The sequence below is a fragment of the Triplophysa dalaica genome, chromosome 11 (assembly GCF_015846415.1).
Source record: "Triplophysa dalaica isolate WHDGS20190420 chromosome 11, ASM1584641v1, whole genome shotgun sequence".
In the NCBI taxonomy this organism is placed as follows: domain Eukaryota; kingdom Metazoa; phylum Chordata; class Actinopteri; order Cypriniformes; family Nemacheilidae; genus Triplophysa; species Triplophysa dalaica.
Window position 1 is genome coordinate 1,667,133 of NC_079552.1, and position 21,421 is coordinate 1,688,553.

At 39.8% G+C, this 21,421-nt stretch overlaps 1 protein-coding gene across 5 annotated transcripts in view; it reads left to right on the forward strand.

Moving 5' to 3' along the window:
• LOC130431830 (arginyl-tRNA--protein transferase 1) overlaps positions 1–20,954 on the forward strand; it is a 60,388-nt gene extending 39,434 nt beyond the window's left edge. For all 5 annotated transcript variants that reach the window (XM_056761032.1, XM_056761033.1, XM_056761036.1 and 2 more), the window contains 2 exons: positions 9,802–9,922; positions 19,818–20,954. In XM_056761032.1, the coding sequence (XP_056617010.1) occupies positions 9,802–9,922; positions 19,818–19,996 (300 nt within the window). In that variant the 3' untranslated portion in view covers positions 19,997–20,954. The remainder of the gene's footprint in view (positions 1–9,801; positions 9,923–19,817) is intronic.
• Positions 20,955–21,421: the final 467 nt, after the last annotated feature.

A 21,421-nucleotide genomic window follows, 5' to 3' on the forward strand; every position in this document is an offset into this window, starting at 1 on the left:
TATAATAGCTTTCTGGTCAAACAAATTTCCATTTTGTAGCTCCGACTCCGACTCCCCCCCCCCCCTCTCTCTCTCTCTCTCTCTCTCTCTCTCTCTCTCTCTCTCTCTCTCTCTCTCTCTCTCTCTCTCTCTCTCTCTCTCTCTCTCTCTCTCTCTCTCTCTCTCTCTCTCTCTCTCTCTCTCTCTCTCTCTCTCTTTCTTTCCCTCCCTTCTCTCTCTCTCTCTCTCTCTCTCTCTCTCTCTCTCTCTCTCTCTCTTTCCCTCCCTTCTCTCTCTCTCTCTCTCTCTCTCTCTCTCTTTCCCTCCCTTCTCTCTCTCTCTCTCTCTCTCTCTCTCTCTCTCTTTCCCTCCCTTCTCTCTCTCTCTCTCTCTTCCCCCCCTCCCTTCTCTCTCTCTCTCTCTCTCTCTCTCTCTCTCTTTCCCTCCCTTCTCTCTCTCTCTCTCTCTCTCTCTATCGCTCCATCTCTCTCTCTCCCCCCCTTCTCTCTCTCTCTCTCTCTCTCTCGCTCTATCACTCTGGATCCCTCTTTCTCTCTCTTCTGTAAATGCTCAGGAATGCAGAGGCAGGTGGGAACAACAACTGAGGGAAGAAGCACTCTCACTGTCTCTGGTTGAGTGTGTGTGTTTGCACACATGTACACACTGTTAGATTGTATATTTAAACCTTTGATTGTCAATGAATCAATCTCAGAAACTGTGCTTGTGTTTAGTTTGGCCTGGTACGGAAGGGAGCCGCTGTGATGCTTTTGATGTTGTCTATATAGGCAGTTTACTAGGTTTTGAGACACACGCATACTCATCAGACGCCTCTTTTCTTCATTTCATGTGGCAACTCGCAGAACCCGCATTTATCATAAAGCAGCACCTATAGACGCTTTCCACCGGTTATATAAATATTCCTGAACGCAGGCGACCTCACGTCTGTCCTCCGCCCTGTTTTTCCTCCTTTCTCAACCCATCGACCGCCATCATGCAAGCATGAAGCGCTCAATGAAGTGATAGGAAATGAGGGCTCGAAATGAAAGCGAGCTCTTCGAGAGAAAGATAAACAATTACCGCAGGTTTTGTTTGGCGAGCTCTTCCCTTTCTCTTTTTGTTGTTCTTCGTGATCGTGCGCCTTTGAAGCATGAACCTTTCTGCAGCGCAATTTCTTTCGCTTTGTTTTTCTTTCATTAATAAGCCACGGTGCTGTGGAACTGTCAGTAAAGCATTTAGGATTGAATCTGCGAGTGGGTTACGTGTCGGGACAGGGTGAGACCAGGGTCTCTGTGGTCCTCTCGAGTTCCTTCCCACAGGCTTGTGCAAGTGTCATCTTGTTAGCGTAGGATTGGAAGCAGTTAGTGTTGAAAGCATGATGTAATGCAACACGGCAGGCGCTTTTATTGTACGATAAACTTGCGTGTCTTTTTGGTGTTCTCCCTCGGGAAAGTGATGATGTTTTAAGATATAATTCAACAAAGAATGGAAAATCTTTTTTCACTCTCCCTTGTTTTTGCAAACTTATGACATTTGCAAACATACAGTGTTTTAATTTTTTTACTAATTTTTTTTTATTTATATCTCAGGAGATGGAGTTGTCGGTTGCGTTTCATTTAAGTCTCAGATGTTTCTCCTGTGGAGCTTAAAAGATAAGAATCAGACGAGAGTGTAATTGTTGAAACACAGGAAGAGCGTGGAGGATCTGGATTTGTGTAAATTTGGTAAGAGATGTTTGAGTTCATGTTGAGATCTTCAATAATCGGAGAAATATCTGAGACACACGAGATGCAAGCACGTTTAATTTTGCTCTTCATTCAGTCTCACTGATGTCTCGGAGAAATAACTGAGATATGGAAGAGATCTCATCTGTGATGTTTCTTTCTTTTCAACTGGTGTGACTTTCATGTCCCAGTCCTTTTTCCAGGTCCTCAACGTGTTCTCGGCGCCTGGTTTCACCCTCCATGTGTCCACTTCTGGCTGCCAATCTGAGGAAAGTTGCTTTTTGATTTGCTTTCACCCAGACCACCAACAGTGAGGCCTAAGCAGGGAGCGTTTGTTTGAATTGGGCAGTGTTTCGTCTCGTTTCTTTCTCCGCACTATGCAGGTTTTGACATCAATCCGGCTCGAAGGTCTTGTTCCAATTATCCAAAAAAATACTTACAGGTCTAGCAAACCTTCATATGTCTACATTTATCTTTGTCAGTGCTTGAAACTAAGTGTGTTCAGCTTGTGCCGTATTGTACGGATAAAAGAATCTGGTTATGTTGTCTGTGCGGAACTTTTCAAAACATGATCATTTGGAGTCCAACTGAAAGTCTGTTGTGATATTGAGTTGCTCTATTTTGTGGTTTTCTGTATTTGGCATTCAACAGAAATCTAAGCTCTCCCTTGTGTCTGTTTCGAAGCGCTCCCCTAAATGATATTCTAACCACATTCATGATGTCCATTCTTTGGAAGTGCTGACACCGCGTGTTAATGGAGGCTGCGTGTTTTATGTGTTTACATTGAGGCCCGGGTTGAGAGCGTTTATCCCCCGTCAGGGGCGCTGACGTGACTGCAGACCTCAGGGGTCAGAGTTGAGAGGTCGGGTCGAACGATTGAGACTCGGCAGTGAAAGAGAGAAACGATAAATGTTGGGGGAGAGGGGGTGGGAGCGGGAGGTGTGAAGGTCGCAGGGTTGGAAAATTAGAGTTTAGATCTGATGTCAGGGTGAAAATAGCCAGAGCGTCCAGCCGCCAGCGCTGTGTGTTTGTGTTGCCATTAACTCGCCTTGGGTTTATTTTCAGAGCTGTGGACTCAGGCACTTCTCCGCTGTATGTCTGATATAATGTATGGCACTACAGCTTTGATAAAAAGCCAATGGAATGGGAACAAAACACAGAGACTTTTTTCTTAGTTGTTCTGTTCAGTTACTAAATGGTGTGGGTCTCTTTCTTAATGACGGTGTTTTTTAACAGTACAGTATTTATAATCTTTGTTTGTTAAGTTTTGTCACATTCTTTGCTTTGACAATTATTGTATTATACATTTTGTAAACTTTATTGGCATCCTAGGGAGTTAGAGATGGGCCCCAATAGACAAGTATCTAGCAACGCCCAAACAGCAGCGTGATCACCCTAGCAACCATGTAACAACGTCCTGACAACCACCCAAACCTAAGTATCATTTTTGTTTTCTACATGGCTAGTGCAGCGAGCCATGGAAAAAAAATCATTTTTAGTTTGTAACGTTACGTTTAAAGCTCATTTTGTTGGTCAATTTTCTTGGCTGAAGTATAGTTCTCTTCTTAAGTGTGTGCAAGAGACCGCATACAGTGTGCGTGACGCAAATTTCCTCTTAAAAATAGAACGCGCACTGCTGGAATTTTGTTACCTCGCGTAGAAAGTGTGCGCAGGTCACGCATTCCATTTCTTACAGTAATTAGTTTAACCACCAGGTGGAAATAGTTTCTTGGGAGCATCGATTCAAGGTTAGTCTCGGGTAGCCAACTTATCGCCACTTTCTTTGGTCAGGGTCCACCCAAGAGGCCATATGACTGACAGGTAATGCAACCGATCACGTTTCGTTTTGTACCGCATCATGTTTAGAGGCGTGGAAATGTCGCCACAGTAACAGACCGGAGTAAATATACAAACGTGTCAAATTAACAGAAACAACTATGATTATAACTTTATGCCATGAACGTTGGATACTTTGAAGAAGTAAGCGTAAAGTCAATCGTGTTGAATTCTTTTAGCAACTGTTTTAAACATGACACCTTACTTCTTAGATCAGACGGCTTCGTGTTGTTTCAAGGTGGGCCGTTAAAGAACGCGACACGCATGTTTCTCGGAAATCCTGTGAAATTCAATTAATCAGATGAAGAATTCGAACGTGCAAAAGTGTTTCCAGAAAAGTGTGCCGTATGCATCCGATGTTAAGCCAATGGTCAGTGGGCGTGACGTCTGAGGATGAGACAAATTCAAGGTAGTAGAAGAAAACCTGACCCCTGTAGGCCCGACAAGGTATTGCAAAATGTCGCAATGCGCATGCGTCAATACTAGTGATCGACGGATATTCTATTTTAAACAGATACGTTTATGTGCCGAGACCCGATATGCAGAACAGATGTTTATGTAATGATACGATATATCGGTCGATCTCTAGTCAATACCCGTGTGTACGTGGACGAGTCAAAAGCAGTATACTTTGTTTTCCCTCTCAAAACATTTTCCTTTTGAAACCTTAACGTTTAAAACAGGTTGTGTTAGTCGTTTCATTTTTGACAAACCAGACAATTTAAACATGTTTGTCTAGTAGGTCGTAACGGAGTCTTATTGAAGGTGATCATCTGCTGGCGGCCTTAGATGCCCACCAATAAACTACAGGAGAGATAGAGAGATTTAAAAGTGGCTCGGGAGGCTTCGCCTATAAAACGTTGCCCTGCCGAAACACAATCCTGTAAAAATATTTTCCCATCATAACTCTGATACACGGTCTGGCCGGGCACCGCGATGTGTGTTTGTGTGTGTCTGTCCGTGCAAGCATTAGTTAGCGGCCAAGATGGCGTGTTTATTTGAATTCTGTCCCTTCGGTAATGTGTTGACTGCGGTGAAATGACTTAACCAAGCGTTTGTGTTTAAAGAGGGCAGGTTTGTGTAAATATATGAATGTGGTTTTCTACTCTCCCGAGTACTGCCGTGCTCAGAGCGTGCTGGTCCTAAACCGAGTTTCGTGTGTCCGTGCTGTGTTTACACACGTCTGTCAGAACGCAGCCCCCCTCTGCCCATTTATAAAGCCTGTCCCACCGCTGGCTGTGGGCGAGCGTGTTTACACGTGTCATTCAACAGCGTCTGTCCTGATGTCAGCTCTTACAGGGCGGTCTTCACCATCTGTGTGGAGTTTGCGAACGCCAGAGAAAGTGGAGATCAGGCGGAGACTAAAGTTCTTGTCGTCTCTAACCGCAGATCTTCTCGGCGGCAGGTTTGTCTTAGATTTTATAGAGCTCTTATAGTTCAGTTGGTAAACCAACGTAAGTGTCACATAACCACAACCGTATTCTCAACCGTGTGTGTAAACCTGCAGTTAAAACAAACGACACAATGTGGCAACAGCGTGGATTCTTTGTGTGCTCTCAGAGTTCAGATAAGATGGAGTCGGGTAAAAGCAAGTGTGCACTTGTGTCTGTCAGTGCACAGAGCTGGCCTTGTTTCTTCTGATTGCCGTAATGTCAGATGGGATGGGCCGGCCATTGTTCGCCACTATATACGTCAGGAGGGGCGGTGGGCGGCACGGTAAATGTTTAGACAAGTTGTAGATTAAACCCGTGTCATTTATCATGTGGACCCCTCCTTGCTAAGACAAGCATCACTTTTACTATTCCTCTCATGCTTTTTTGACAAAGCCCATGTGTAAGTATTCAAGTTCAGTGTGTAATTTGTCATTTGTGATGTGTATAGCAGTGGTTAGGAATAGGAAACCCGGGCTAACACCCTTTAATCCGTACGCCATGGCACAACCTTCTTAGTTAAAGTCCTTCCCATCAAACACACATAATATCCTCATGACGTGTTGCAAATCGTAAAAAATGGTTTGCATGAACCCAAGGCATTGTAATGACTTTTAAGGATGCTTGGACTAATTCCTTCTAGATGATGATGTAGAAAGCGTTGTGCGGTTTATTTTCTGTAGGTTGTGGTTGAGTGTCTGTGTGGATGTTATTGCTCCCTGAGGACACTTGAGGTGTCGTCTTTCACAAAGATTCCTCTGCAATGGTGAAGCGCAGGATTTATGCTCCTGATTAATGACTTTGCTAGTAAATCTCAGGTATGAGCCCACGGCGGGTCGCAGGAGGAGGGGATGGAGGGTACCAGAGAACACATCTCCGAAATCACTTCTGTCATCAAGATCAATAAACATTAGACCTTTCAATAGAGTGATAGTGTCTACACTGGATGCGACGTGATGCGACGCGACATACACGGCTTGTTCTAATGGGATCTTTGCATCGCGCCGCAGCCTGTTTGGATATTTTTTTTTATTATAATGCGTTCCATTGTCTTTTGTCGCATCGCGCTGCGTCCGTTGTAGACACGGTGTAATCTAGAGATGCTGTGGCATTGATCTTAATTTTATATTTTTAGAAGCACAAATAGTAATATTTTTATGTGATAGCAGATCATTTTTTTGTCATTTAAAGTAAACACGGTTTTGCCAGTGATTTTTTATTATTATTTTTTGTGTTTTGCTTTTAACAGCAATATTTTAAGAAAGTAAGAGACCAAGATTTCAAATATTCATCATCATTTCTAGATGTATTTTGTCCATTTCAGTCCAGTGTCTGTTGAACTTCCACAAAATCAAACCTCAGGAGTGACGTAAAGTCACCCGAATGTGATAGACTGGCAGCATGTCAAGATCGCACGAACTGCCAGTAAATATTTTCATGTAATTGCCGATAACTTTTTTGTTATTTAAATTCACCACAGTTTTGCCGGTAATTTTGATTAAGTTTTATTTTTAGTCTTGTGTTTTGCTTTAAACAGCAGTGCAATTCCAGCGTTATGGACATGACATAAAAATGCTCAGAGAATGAATTTGTTACAATTATATTGAACCATCTGTTTATATTTTACTGAACCCTTGTTGATAGAGGTTAAACAACAAAATATGTCAGTCTATGAAATAAAATAAAAAAAGGGAAATAAACATGGATGTGACAAAAAATGGACGCAGTTTTTGAGAGACGATAAACTTTGTTGGATTTCTGTAAAATAAAATGCACAATCCTGAAGGAATAAAACCCAATGAATGGAGAAGTAATGCCTCTTTATAGAACATAAAATAGTAACTTTATATTCATTTTCATGTGTCCATTTATGAGGAATATGTAGTGTTATGGATGTGACAATCATGAAAATGGCACTGACCTGACCATGGAAAATCATCCACTAAAAATAAAACAAATGCTTTACAAATTTGAAGAGAGATCTCACATGTATTAAAATCTGTGCTGTTGACATTTTCACGGCATTGCCCAGCAGTATTTTTATAAAGTAAGAAATGATTTTGGGGTAGTAAGTGTTTTTTTTCCTCAGAATTTTAGTGTACTATATAATACAAAAAATTGTATCTTCTGCATAATATAAATATTTCCTCACCTAATAAGTGTACTTTAGTAATAGTTATAGAACGGTGTACAGTACTTCTTCAAGTGGAAATATTTGTCACCTCATTTTCTTTCCAGTCTTGTTTTCTCCTCTAATCCAACCTTCCGCCATTTCTTTAGTCTCCCATGCACGCGTGAATGTGTGTTTGCATTTTTTCTCATTTTTCAGATCTACGTTATTGTGTATTTTCTTTAAACATCCACTCATGCGACTTGTTTGAAAGGTTGGACTCAAACACACTGATTCTTTCTTTCTCCTCACTATGGTGATGTCAATGAGCCTTAGCGAGTTCAGGTTGTCTGTCAGCGTTACCGTCATTGGCGTGTGAATGAGGGCGTTGGGAGGGGCTGAAGACGGATGGTGTTGTGTTCAATGTGCCATTCATTTAAATAAACACCAGAGTGAAAATACAGACATAGACTCGCGGCTTCGGCGGTCGGCGCTCACTTCCCCCTGTTTGATTATGAACTGATGTTGGATCAGCGCTCCTTCCCTGGGTATTAACCACATCCCACTTCTGCATAAGACGTGGCTGGCTCGGGATCAGCTGGCTGGAGTTAAACCCATCAGATATGGTGTTTTTTTCACCTGGCCTTCAGCCCGAGCTATCACATCCTTCTCAGTCTGATAACAGACTGATTTATGGAAGTAAAGGAAAAATCCGCTCCACGTGGTCAGTTTTTACTTATTTGGCCCTTGTAGCTTGTTTTTATGGTCTTTAGCATCCCACGATACCCTCTGCTATCATCTGAGAGACAGGCATCCGCTAGATCAGCTCAGCAGCGGTGGATTTGGAGATCGGAAATGTTATGTAGAACTGGTTTTATAAAAAGTACAACACTAAACCGGAATGATTTTTTGTTGCGTTTGGTTTAGGGTTGTAAAAGAATCCGATTTTTACTGCACGATTGCTGTGGTGACTGTTGAAGAAAGAGCAGCCAACTTGTACCCAAACCTTGTGCGCGAACGCAAGATCACAGCAGACCTTCTTAATTATTTGTACAGTTTTGTAGTTTGTTGTAGGAACGTTTCATACAGTAGTGGACAAAAGTGATGTCCAACATTGGAAAAATTCAACTTATTATTATTTAAGATGTATTATGCATTCAAGATTTTGTAGGTGTTTGGAGCGTAAACGGAAGCTTAGCTTTGGGAACAATTAAGGAAGGTTTGGCAAAAAATGACACAACTATACCCTCTCCCATCATATCTGAGAAATGTTTTGTTTTTCAGGTGCTCCAGACCTGTTTCAGCAGGTTTTGAGTGTCTTATTGTAATGTCAGTAACTGCCCTGTGGACACGCTTTCTGCTATCACCCCCTTAAAGCCACCTTCCTGTATTTCACAACCGTCGTCCTTCACTTGCAATGTGATGTTGATTAGACACCCAATGATTTACAACTTACGATGCGGGTAAAACCACGTTTTAAAAGCTTGGAACGAATTAGTTGAGCAAACGTTTGAATAAGAGTAAGAGCACGTTTACATGATAAATGACGGAAATGTATTTCCTTTGCGTTTGTGAAAAGTTTCACATACACAGGACAGCGTTTGCAAAACGATCTGCATTTACATTGATCCGGGAAAACGAATAAAACTTATTATACATGCCAGACCAGTGAATGGCGCTGTTGCGAGAACAAAAATGATGATACGCACAGGCATCATCGTTTTTGGAAAACGCCACCTTCAGAGTTTACACGGAAAGGATAATGCAGTTCACACAGAGACCCGTTTTCTAAACGTTTTTGTTTTCAGTCCCCTAAAATGCTGTTTTCATATAAATGAACGGCCGAAACCACTTAAAAGTTTTTCCATTTTTAGTTTAAAACGGTCTTGTGTAAACGGCCTTTAAATAAGTCATTCCTCATGTCTTATTTTGTCACTTACATTCTTGCTACACCAGTATGTGTTCTTGCGTTAAATGCTTGAATTATTGTACATATGCTGCTTTTTTCAATACCACGCGGACAATCTTTCATCTCTTTCGTACACGTGCCCACATCTGTCCGCAGGCCCAAAACCAACGCCTTTCCTTCCATCGCTCAGTGAAGCTTTGAGATCCAGTGACCCTCGCTGTCTTGTCATCAGTGTCCATTAATGAAGTCATCTCACCCGTCAGGGTCTCCGTGTGGCCCGTCGTCGACAGACCGATGACAACCCTTCGTATATCACAGCCCCTCCCTGCCTTGCCCCAAAAAATGCCTTTCATTTCGTTCCACAGGCTCGCTGTTTCCCATGCTGTCCGTCTTGTAAAAACAGGACGCATAGTTTCCATGGTGGAATAATGACAGACGAATCCTGTTGGTTAATGGCGGGACTTTCACAAGACTGCTTCTCGTTTGACCAAACACAGAGTTAAACCCACATAATCTGCGCGGGCTTTAGAGTGCCGGTGCATGTCCGTACGTGCAGCCCGTCAATGCATTTTTGTCTTTGCCAGAAATGACACGGCTGTGTTTGAAGAGACGCAGAGATGTTCGCCGAGGCGTCTGTTTGTTTATTAGATGTGCTCACACTGGTGTGTGTTTGTTTAGATCCACAACATCCTCTGAAAAGATGTTCAAGTCAAGGCCGAAGAGGCCATCTGCTTTCCCTTTTCAATATCACAATAGAGAGAAACATACTGGACACGTTTCACAGAACTGACCGAGCTCTTGTTTCTTATCTTGTAGGGTCAGTACAGGCCTTCAGACCTTCTGTGTCCTGAGACGTATGTTTGGGTGTCCATCGAGCGATGCCTCCCTCACCTCGACACCTCTGCCTACTCACGACTCAACGAAGACGCCAAAGCTGGTAAGACCCATGCAAGATCATAAAACCAAAGCATGAAAACATGTCTAGGTCACATTCACCCGCAAGTCAAAAATGATTTGTAAATATATCTGCATTAAGAAAATGAAGGCGGTTTTAGGGCCGTCAAGGTTTTTGATTGTGATATCTTCATCTTGTTTTCTCATTTCTGTCATCTGTCTGTCTATTTGGCTTTCAATTCAATTCAAATAGCTTTATTGGCATGTCTGTACATATTACAATATTGCCAAAGCATAAAATATATGTACAAACATACATAAGTAAAAAAAGCGTATTATAACTTCAGTAACGTAACTAAAATAACAAGTAATCGATTTTGTCTCTGTTTCTCTTTCTGTCTGCCTGTCCATCTATTTATCTGTCTTTTATAGTGTAATGTAACTGCATAATGCAAAATAATCTTTTTATTTTAATGATTAAATAGAATAAAATACAACACACTTAACACTACAGTGTTGTAATAATAGAAAAGACGAATTCTTGTATAAATGCAAAACATCCTAAACAGACAATAGTACTTTTTTGGGGGAGTATAGGACCTGGACGTGTTCCACCAAGTGCTGAACCTGTAAATGCTCATATAACATATGTTTCCATCCCCAGCTGACAGAATCCCACATCAGGTTTTGTTCCAGCCGATGGTCTCATATCACAACTGATTCAGCTTCTCTAGTGCAGTCTGTTTAGTGTTGAACTTACATCAGGTTATTGGACTCGGGTCAGAACGAGGTCCGTCATCGCTGGTGGATTTGGGAAACGCTCCATTTAACTACGTCATGACACTTTACAATCAAAACTCGCTTATCAGTTGGAAGGTTCAGTGTAGCGGCCGGCTATATGAGTCACTGTATGTGCTTGCCGTTCCCATGACTGTAATTGCACAATGCAGCGTTTAATATCGGTAGCCGTGCCTCGGAACTCAATTTGTTAGCCTTCAACTGTGTTTATACATCTCAGTTCAGCGCACGGAAGGAGGGCCGGTTTGGTCCTGCAGAACGTGTTGAAATAGTAGGCATGCATCCAAGAATGGAGAAAACGCAGGATTCTGGCAGGCGAGAAGGGTCAGTGGTGTGGTCACGGCCCAGAACCACGGGATCAGTGACGATGATAATAATAATAATAATTTCAGTACCGACAAGCAGACGCCACGGCTGGGCCAGAGAGGGAGGGCGAGACGTGATGATCTTTCCTCTTTTGTTAGCTCAAGAACTCAATGTTTAATAACGCTTTTCTAGGCGGAACACTGCGTGTGCTGAACGAGTACAGCGGTTGAAATGTGAGTGGTTATTGGGGTATAGGTTTACGACAAATATTTTAACATTTGGAAAAATGTGCGCGGATAAATCGTACACATTAAGATTAGAAGTGTGTGTTCAGAAGGTCAAATAAGGTCAAGTTGAATAATTTCATCCTGACTATATTAAAGAATATATGAGGAGTTTGTTTCCAAAAATGAGATCTCCGTATTCAATTTGTTCAAAAATCATGTTTTTTATTATGTTTTGATGTTTTTATTGTGTTATTTAGCAGTGTTTTTGAGTTATTATGGCTTGAATCAAAACAAACCATCCAAACTCTTCATACAGTATGGTTTATTGAGTCACGTTAGTTTTAGAATAGTAGTGCGCACAGAAAACTATCCCTGTTCATTGCATCATGCAATTTTGTCTTGGGCGGATTAAAGATTGCGTACCACAGGCAGTTCACGGCACGAGCACACAACACATCATCACATTAATCCCGTCATTTTTTTCTACATTAAGCACGTACACGCCGATTGCCAACAAAAGACAGACGTATGTCACGTCCGACATCTTTTGGAACCGGGACCGTGTCATCAATCAGTTTCAAACCATCTCCAAATCAAGCGTTATATTCAAAGTTTATATGGCAAGAGCTGAAGTGCAGCGCAGATAACCTTGATGGTAAGCGGGTCTTTGTCTTTTGTTGGCTCGTGGGCGGGGTCTTCGCCGTGCCTTCGCCCCTGTGTGACAACACAGATATCCAGAATTATAAAAAACTTTCTAAAAACAAGTTGGAGTGTTGGTGGAGTGTATCAAGTACCGAAATACTACCTCATACGTCCGACTAGTTATTAACAAGTTGACCATTTCAAGCATGAGAAGCCAGCACGTTAGACAGGGTAAATAAGTGGGAATGCATGTCATGCATAATCACATGAGGTCACCATTCGTGTAGTTTAGATGGTAATGCTATAGTTTTTAGACCGTTTAAAAAGGTGACGCTCTTAGCTCCCCATCGTGTTGTATAAATGCCTCCTCAGTTCTGAAAGTTCATTCTGTTTCTGCTCAAGATAGCACGATGTCCATTAAAAACCCGCAGGTACAGCTGGAGCCGTTCTGGCAGCTCATGTGATCCGTTTAGATTTCCCACCTTAATCACGATGAGCCCACAGCTGAGGCGTGCGGGTGTTTGTGTTTAGATGTTGTCATCGCACAACGACTTCTCTATTTCACTGAAACTTTTCGATTATTCTGTCAACATGATATCACTTTTGGAGTCACTGTTTGTGTTGGGAGATACAGGTGGTAAAGAGAGCGATGTCTCAGACACGTCCACTCCGGACACAGGACAGTCTTTGCATTATTCCTCATCACGATGATCTTTATCATTCTATACCCTCATGTCTGTTTCATGTGATGTAAAATTACGTGAAAGGAATAACTCGCTTTTCTCAACTTTTTGGTTGCCCTCATGTTGATTCAAGCTTGTATGCCGTTATATATGCAACAGTTCATTATGAGCGGACTTCAAAAAGCACAAGACAGCATGACAATAGTCCGTATGATTTGTGTACTGTTACGTGACTTCAGAAGACTTCAGTGTTCAGTTTGATAAACAGATCAAAGTATGTTATTACACCATGTCTACACCGGACGCATCCAGTGTGGACCAAATGTAAATTATGATGTGCTCTACTGCGTTTTAAAGTCTTTTTTGTGTCGTGTCCAGTGTGGACATGGTGTAATTCAAAAATCAGATTGTATCTTTCTTCTAAGTTCTGTATAAACTACCATTTAAAAGTGACTTACTCAGTCTTTGTGTTGTTTCCTTACATTAAAGAACAACGGTAAACTATGGAATAATAGAAATGTTAAAATAAAAATGATGCTGTGACTAATATATAGACATATATAATATATAATGTATAGACTTTTCTTGTCTAAAATTTACAGAAATGTCCTAGTTGTTTTATTAAGCAGCATTTTTAAACCGAATCGAATGAGTTCACATCTATACGCACTTCTTATTGGCTGTTTCATTATCAACTCTTTTATTCACAAACATCTTTGTTAGAAAATACATTTATATTATGTCTACTTACTTCGATTCAAAATGTTAACCATATGCTTTTAGACCAAAACATTTATAGCTTTATAGATTATATATTTCCTAAGAAACATTATAGAGATCCTAAACTTTTGAAAAGTTGTGTATTTATATATACATATTGTTTTATAAATGCAAGTACAGACAACAAACATGACGCTTGGGCTCATAACAAAATTGTGTATGGTTTATTTTTAGATTTCTAGGGTCATTTTGAAATGCTTTTGTGTTTCGTTTATAAACATTTGGCATATAGGTTTGCTCATGGTTAAATAATGACATAATTCTTCATTTTAAGAAACATGATGATGTCTTTCCTGAATAGATCACTCTCTCGCTCATGTGTCGGTGACATTCGACCCCATCAGCCCTTCAAACACACAGGGCCACATGTAAGTGTGCCATACTTCTCCTGTGTAAATATTTAGATTCTAGCTGGACTTTTAGGGTGTCAAATGGAGCGCTTGAGATCAAGTTTGAGGTAAAGGTCAAGGAGATGTCACACGTACAGATGTTTACGGCTCATGTGGAGTCTGTACGGGCTGATGGAGAGGGTGTCACAGACGGGACAATCTAATACAGAGTCTAAAACTGCGTTTCCTTCAGGGGTGCCTGATCAGAACTCATCATAGGGATTCAAATTGTGAATAATACAGAGAGGGAAACTCCTGAAATGATTCATTTCTCAGGAATCTTTGTTTTTCTAAGAATGATGCCAACAGAACTTGACCTCACCGGAGTTTTGATTTGTATTTGTGGATCACGGAGGCCTGGGGTTTGTTTGACCTACGTCTGCGCTGACTGGCACACAGCTGAAGGCCATCATTTCCATCAGTGTTTTAAATGGTTGTGTGGTGCCTGTGGTCCTACAGACCTGTTGTTCTTGTCCAGACAAGTGACTATTTCAGAGCCGTTTCTCAGCAGAACTCCAGGCCGGCGGTCTGACTCTTGGTTGCGAGGTCCGTGTCTGGATTGTGTGAAAGCTGCAGTAGAGATGAAACCTAGAACCTCACTTTTTCATAGTCACGTGTTGTTTAAAAATGGAACTATATAATATTCTTTAATAAATAAGGAATTGTTCATACAGAATAGAAATATCTGACATCATTTGTTGACACTCCAAACATCATGCCATACCACACCGTGGTAGGAAATATTGCTTTATACATTTCTTTGTTCCGTTGAACACAAAAGAAGATATTTTGAAGAATGTAGGAAAGCAAACAGTTCTGGAGCACTTTTGACATTTTACTACTATAGGTGTCAATGGGGTTCAAGAACCGGTTGGTTCCAAGCATTCTTCCAAATATCTTTCTCTGCGTTTATCAGAGCAAAGTCATTTAAACACATTTGAAACATCCTGAGGGTGAATAAAAATGTTAGAAATTACATTTTTGGGTGAACTGTCTCTTTTAGATGCAATGCCTTGACTTCAAGATAATCTAATAGAATTTGGCGAGGTTTATCTTTAAAACAAAGTTTTAGCAAAATTAAACATGCTGCCAATGGGAAAGAAAAATAATTTAGTTTTTCCTTGCGAATTAGATTATTTCTCTTATCCGGTAGGGAAACAAGATTTTCTTTGTTTTAAGGATAAAGATCACGAAACTTTGTTAGATTTCTCTGAAAGAAAGGCTGTATCTTGTATATGTTTTGTTTAAAGGATGAGTAGATGATTGTAGTTGAAAACAGAAGAAAAAACAAAGTTTTTCGTTTTATTGTAGTTTTATTCTCATTTTGAATAAGCTTTGAGTTCATTTTTATAATTTTCATGTTACTTTAAGCTTCATTCGAATTTAAACTAGAACTTTGAGTTTAATTTAGTTAATGGATCTCCGTTAATGGATGCGCTTAAGTTTTCGTTAATATTTTAACGCTCTAAAAATTTTAGCGCAATGAATGCAGCATCCGTTTGTTTTGTCATCCTATGTCTAGCGTTACATAACATATTTAAACAGTCTTTTTCATGTTAATGCTTTTAAATCACTAAAACACAATTTTTATAACTTTGCAACATAAAATGATGCTGGTAGAGAAAGAGATTAATTGTGAAATTATTATAATGTAGAAGTATATTAATGTTATGTACTATTAATTGCGATTAATCAGAAAAAATGTGTGATTAATCAGATTTTTGTTTTAATCGGATGACAGTTTAATTCTATGTTGTTAGAATTGTTTTTTACTCCAGGTTTAGTTTCAGTTTTGGCTCAACTTTAAAAATTTTGTAGTTCACTGCGAAGGGAAAACTTTCAAATGTTTTAGTAACTTTTTCAAACAGTGTTTAGGCCTATATAGTTTTAGTTAACCATAAAAACCCTTTCTTATATAAAAAGTATGCAAATGATATGTTTGGATCAGAGGATAATATTATTCTAATACAAAGAATGCTACCGGTCATCAGCACTAGTTAAACTCATGCAGTCACGCCTGTCGCTGCTTCTCATCCTCTTGAGAAAGTGTGGCGGGGGGTTCAGAGACCTTCTTTGCTTGGCCCTGACCCTCTCATTCCAGAGAAAGTCTTCTTATATCACCTTTGACCTATGACCCTGGGACGGATGTGTCGCTGAACCTTCAGTGCGAGAGATTGAGAAAGCGTTTGCCACTTGACGGCACTGTTAATCGACTCAGAAGATGTAGAGAGAGGGAGTGTGTTTATAAACAGAGCGGATGTTTAGATTGTGTGTGTAAGAGAGCTCAGTTCTGTACAGTGTTAATACTGTGTTTAATTGAGCATCTGAAAGCTGTTTTCTGCTGGTGTTTGATTTTTACACATTTTGATTCAATAAGACTCGTTCTCCTGCGACTATAGCCGTGTGATTTGGTTACAAAAATAATTATTGTGATTATTTGGACACGATTGCAATTCGCACGGATATGTTTTAAGACATCTTTAACATTTAAATTAGTCTTGGACTAGGCTTAAGACCTGCTCTGGAAACCGCCCCTTAGTTAATTGTGAGGCACCTACTTTACTTACATATTTAAAAACAGCTATCATGTTCAGTCGTTACCAAGTAATGTATTTTAAAGTAATATGTCAATTAATACAATAATGAGAATTCATTCGATTCACTGTTGAGCATTGTGGGAAGCACCAAATAAATGTCTCATGTCACCAAATAAATCTCCAGGCATGCAATATTTTATTATATATCTATAATATATTTTTATTTATTTAAATTATTTAAAATATATATTTGATTTGATTTGATTTTCTAAACTTACATTTTCCCCATAAGTTTTTTACTGGGACAGTACTGGAGTGTTGAGGACCTGAAGGGGTTTTCTAGGGAATGTGTTTGGAGTGGAAATAATAAAGCACTCAGTGTGTTTAGTTTGCGGGTTCATACAGCTATGAGAAAACATTCACAATGGCCGCTTCACAACTCGCGTCTGTTCTTCATTTGTTTTAATTTATTGCATGTAGTGTGATGGACTGCTAGTGATGGACTACCTGTCTCTCTCTCGCTCTCTCTCGCCCTCACAGTCTATTTATCCTGCTTTATCTTTCTGCTCTCATCTTTCAGTTCGAGACTGCTGGTGAAGCTTCATTATTTATCAGGATAGATACATACAGAACAGATAAGTTTAAAGACTTCTCCAGCCACAGTGACCCCTAAAGTATGAAGTGTTGTGAGCCGCCTGCGTGACCTTCAATGCAAAAATGGCAGATGAAAATGATGTTAGGTGTGAGCTTCAGCATCCTTTCTTTGTTCATGACATTGTGTTGTCCAATGCAGTGACTTTCAGATATGTTGACGTGGATTTTAACTGTTCAGATATTATTGAAGGTTACTTTATCCATAAAGTTTTGGTCCATCATTTAATCATTTATTCATGTTTTCCTTTTCCAAATAAGACCGACTCAGCTTGAGTTCATTTTCCTAAATTCTTCAAAATATCTTCTTTTTTGCTTAGCAGAACAAAATAATATACAACTTTTTCCATTGTGGTAGTCAATGGTGCTCCAGAAATTTCAGTTGCTAGCATTCATCCATATATCTTTCTTTTCTGTCAGTTCTGTATCGGTGCATTTTTACGAGTACAAGTACATGAGCTTAGTATCGGTGGATCTCCACTTAATGATGTATTCTTTTCTTTCTATGAGATGTAAGCAGGCTGGTTTTGCTAAGAAGAGTGATAGTGTAGTCATGCATGTACCCTCTTTTTATAACTGCATGCCCTCCAACTTTATCTACCATTTTTCTCTCTCTCTCTTTTTCCTTTAGCAAACCCAAAGCCAAGCTTGTGTCTGTGTGGCGGTCGAGTTTTACTGTTTATATTACAGGGAGACTGTGAAAATTAAACCATACCCCCTATGTGTGAAATAATGAAGAGTAATTGACATCAGCCAGCGTCCCGCTGAACTCTCTCTCTCTCTCTCTCTTCTCTCTCTCTCTTTCTCTCTCTCTCTCTCTAACTGGCCTCCAGATGAGCTGCGGGCCAGAAACACCTCTGACAGATCTGTTAATAACATTCATAACTTTCTGAGCGGAGTTATTTTCTCTTTGTGTGGCTGTGATCATGTGAGTTTGTGGTGTAACAAAAGCACAATTGTGATATTGTCTTGTGTATATTCCATGATTTTCTAAATTTTTTACTAGGGATGCTCCGATATCATTTTAATAAGTCAGAGTACCGATATTTTTTTCTGGTACTCTCGGATACAGATGTTTTGGTGAGGTGGCAATTTTCGAATGCACAACACACTGAAACTATGTTCTTATCAAAAACTTTCAAAGCACTAATTTCTGTCAGATCTTTCATGTTTGGTGTCGGTGTTACTATATGATCACGAGTACATGATCTGGTATCGGTGCATCACTATTGTTAATGTCTGAAGTATGGTTTGGTAGACGACTGTTAAGACTTTAGAGTCTTGTTCAAATTAAGAAATGTGTTGAGTGCTAACATGTAGAGATGACGTCGTGTTGCCTGGTGAGTTTGATTTTCTCCCCTCAGCGTTCTCGTGGCCCGCAGGGCTCCTCTCAAGCTTCCACAAGTTGTTACTGGATTTATTTTTCGCTGTAATTTCTAGTTTAACAGCTCATTGGGGAGCGTGTTGGGTTTTTTAGCGAATACGCAATACGTGTTTGAATTTGGCTTGCCAACTTATAGTGAAGTGAAGCCTAATACAGTAAACAACTGAAGGAGTCACTGTTACAATGTACTGCTAATGTTTAGAACTGTCGAGTGTGTTTGTGACGGTTGAGGTCGAGCTGTAGAGACACCGATTGAGCCTGAGGGTGGACTCTCAGTGCTTTTTCATCATCATACTCGAGTAATTGTGAATGATAATTTGTACCTGACCTACGCCTGAGCCTTTAACCAAATCCCTCCAGCCAATTACTTAGATGCAAAAAGCAGGAAATGTTTTGTTTTTTAAGTAAATAGGACATTTTCTTTTGTAATCTGAGCAAAAAGGAAACATTCTCAGAACTTTGGGTAACGCTCTCTTAATCTTCTGAAAGTTATCAAAATGTTCTCGCAGTAACTACAAAAGAGCATTTTTTCCAAAATTAATGTTGTAAAAACATTCTAAAGCTGTAACTTATACACTGTAAAAATAGATTCTGTGTCAAAGTAGATTTCATTCAATGAATTGAGTAAACTTTACTTAACACAACTGTGTTCTTGTTTTTTAACCAAAATGTAAGTTAAAGTTGTACGTAAAAATCTCTGAATTCTAAATGAACAATTCAACCCACTTAAACTTGTATAAGGATCTTTACTTATTTATTTCGTGGTGGGACTACATTAATCCGTCTAGTTAATTTCACTAACTGAGCAGTGGATTTAGGGTTCCCAGCATGCTTTGCAAGTTACAGCATTAGGAGAGACATTTTTGAAAAAGATCTATTTTATGTGATTTACAATAAGACTTGATAGTGTTTATTGTTCAGTTGTCTTTAAGATTCAGAAGAGATTCTGTTTGTATTTTTGAGTTTGGTGGTTACCTTCGTTCAGAAGAGCGGTGTTTGTGCTCATGTCATGGAGGCGTTATTTTCACTCTCAGATTACTTGTACATCATATATGATGTAAACAATAATAAATGTTAAACTGAATTAAAAAAAGAACAAGAAGTTAACTTTTAAAGTTTATCACGTGATATGTGCTCAAATAATTGAGGTGATTTTATTTGATTTATTCACGAAATATTGAGTTAAGAAATGATGCTTACAATATTACCTAATATTTTTTAAGTAAATAACCGTGTCATTTTTGACAGTGTACATTTATACACGACTTTCAATGCTTCCACTATTCCACCAACAGAGTTAACTTTTCAACTAGCAATGTTAGCAAAAAAGCAAAACATATTTGGGAGACTCCTTCATGATCTTTATCAGTGCACATTGTTCCAACAAAAATTCTTTCTATAATCTTTCATCCAGGCATAATAATCTGCTCCACTTTTTGTTTTGATTCTGCTCTGTTATTGATTTGTAATCCTCATTTCAAGCACAGTATTTGTGTTCTTCAGGATGGTGTAATATCTGATCTCTCTTTATCGTTCTGTAGGTGATGCTCAGGCTTTGAAGGATGTGGGCAAAGCTCTTGTTCTTCACAGAAGGACGGTGATGCCGTACGCCGCCTACGCCCGCAAGCGGAAGGGTTCCAATGAGGAGAAGGATGTAGAGCAGTACGCCGGTCTGGTGGGCCAGACGTGTGCAGAGAGAATCCTGCTTTACAGATCCTAGAGAACCATAAAAGCGTCTTTCTGGGCTGGTTTCTCTCTCTCAGTGTTTCTCTTCTCATCGGTGTGTCTTTTTTGTACTGATGTGCATTCATGCATTTATTCTGTCTTTCAGAATCGACTGTTTGAGTGGAATTTTAATATATCTGCCCAACGCTTTGTAATCCCACTTGCTGGCATGCATCACAAATAAAAACGGGCACATGTTTAATATCACAGTGTATCCCAAATATAAGCCGTTCACAATTCACTAATGTAAATGATCTCTATACAGTAACACAAATCAATGTGTGTGAGGGCAAATTCTACCCTGCCAAACATAAAAGACATTGAATTAAACATGCATTTTATTTCGGCGTAGTCACACAGTCTGTTCGGGTGTTACAGGGATAGATCTTTCATCATTTATTCACTCATACTCATGTCACTCCAAACCTGTACGACTTTCTTTCTTCTACTGAACACAACAGAAGATATTTCGAAGAACGGTAACCAAACAACATCAAACCCTATTGACCTGCACTGAAAACCACGGAGACATTTCTCAAAATATCTTCTCTTGTGTTCTGCAGGAGAAAGTGTAACATAGAGGTTTTAAGTGAATGATGGTTTTGGGGTGAACTATTCTTTTAAATGTTGTGTAGTTGTAAACCAAGGTTGCCCTATGAACCACACGGATATGTTAAGCCACGACAGATAGATCGCTGCTCTTCTTAAGAGTTCTGTATTACCAATGTTTGATGACATGCTTTTGCATTATTGACCCGAAGTATTGAAATAAATTTCTAAAGCAGTTGCTGTGCCATGACACGGGTTGATATGTTGAGATAGGCGTCGAATCGTATATGAACACATTTGTCTTTTCTCACTTTGTCTTTGTCTGGTTGAAATGATAGGTTAAGTGCATTTATTTTAATATTATTGTTTTATTTCAAACTAAATAAAAAACAAACAAAAACACACCTAGTTTGTTTCGTTTTGTTTTTTTGGGTACACAGACACAAACATGAAAGCAAAAAGTATTTGGACGTTGGACCTTGTGTCTATAAAAAGTGTCCAAACGGTTCTTGGGGTCACGGTATAACACAGCAGCGTCATCTCTTCCTCCAGCTGTAGGTGACATCATCATCTGGTCCATACACAGAAGTGTGAATGCTGACTCGCTCAGGGACGCTGTGTTTTGTCCATGACGTGACCGCGCTGAAGAGGGGTGGGTGGCCTTGATCGAGAACCAGGAACCGAAGCCAACATGCAAAGTAAACCTCACGACACAAACCTTAAATAGACGACCTCGACGGGAGTCTCATGAGCTAACCTGTTTTCATCACCATGTGAACGCCAGTGCTCTGAGGAAACGCTGCGATCTGAATGTGTTTGAAATGAGTTTCACCTTTCCATCTCCACTCTTTGAAGCTTGACCAAACCCGCG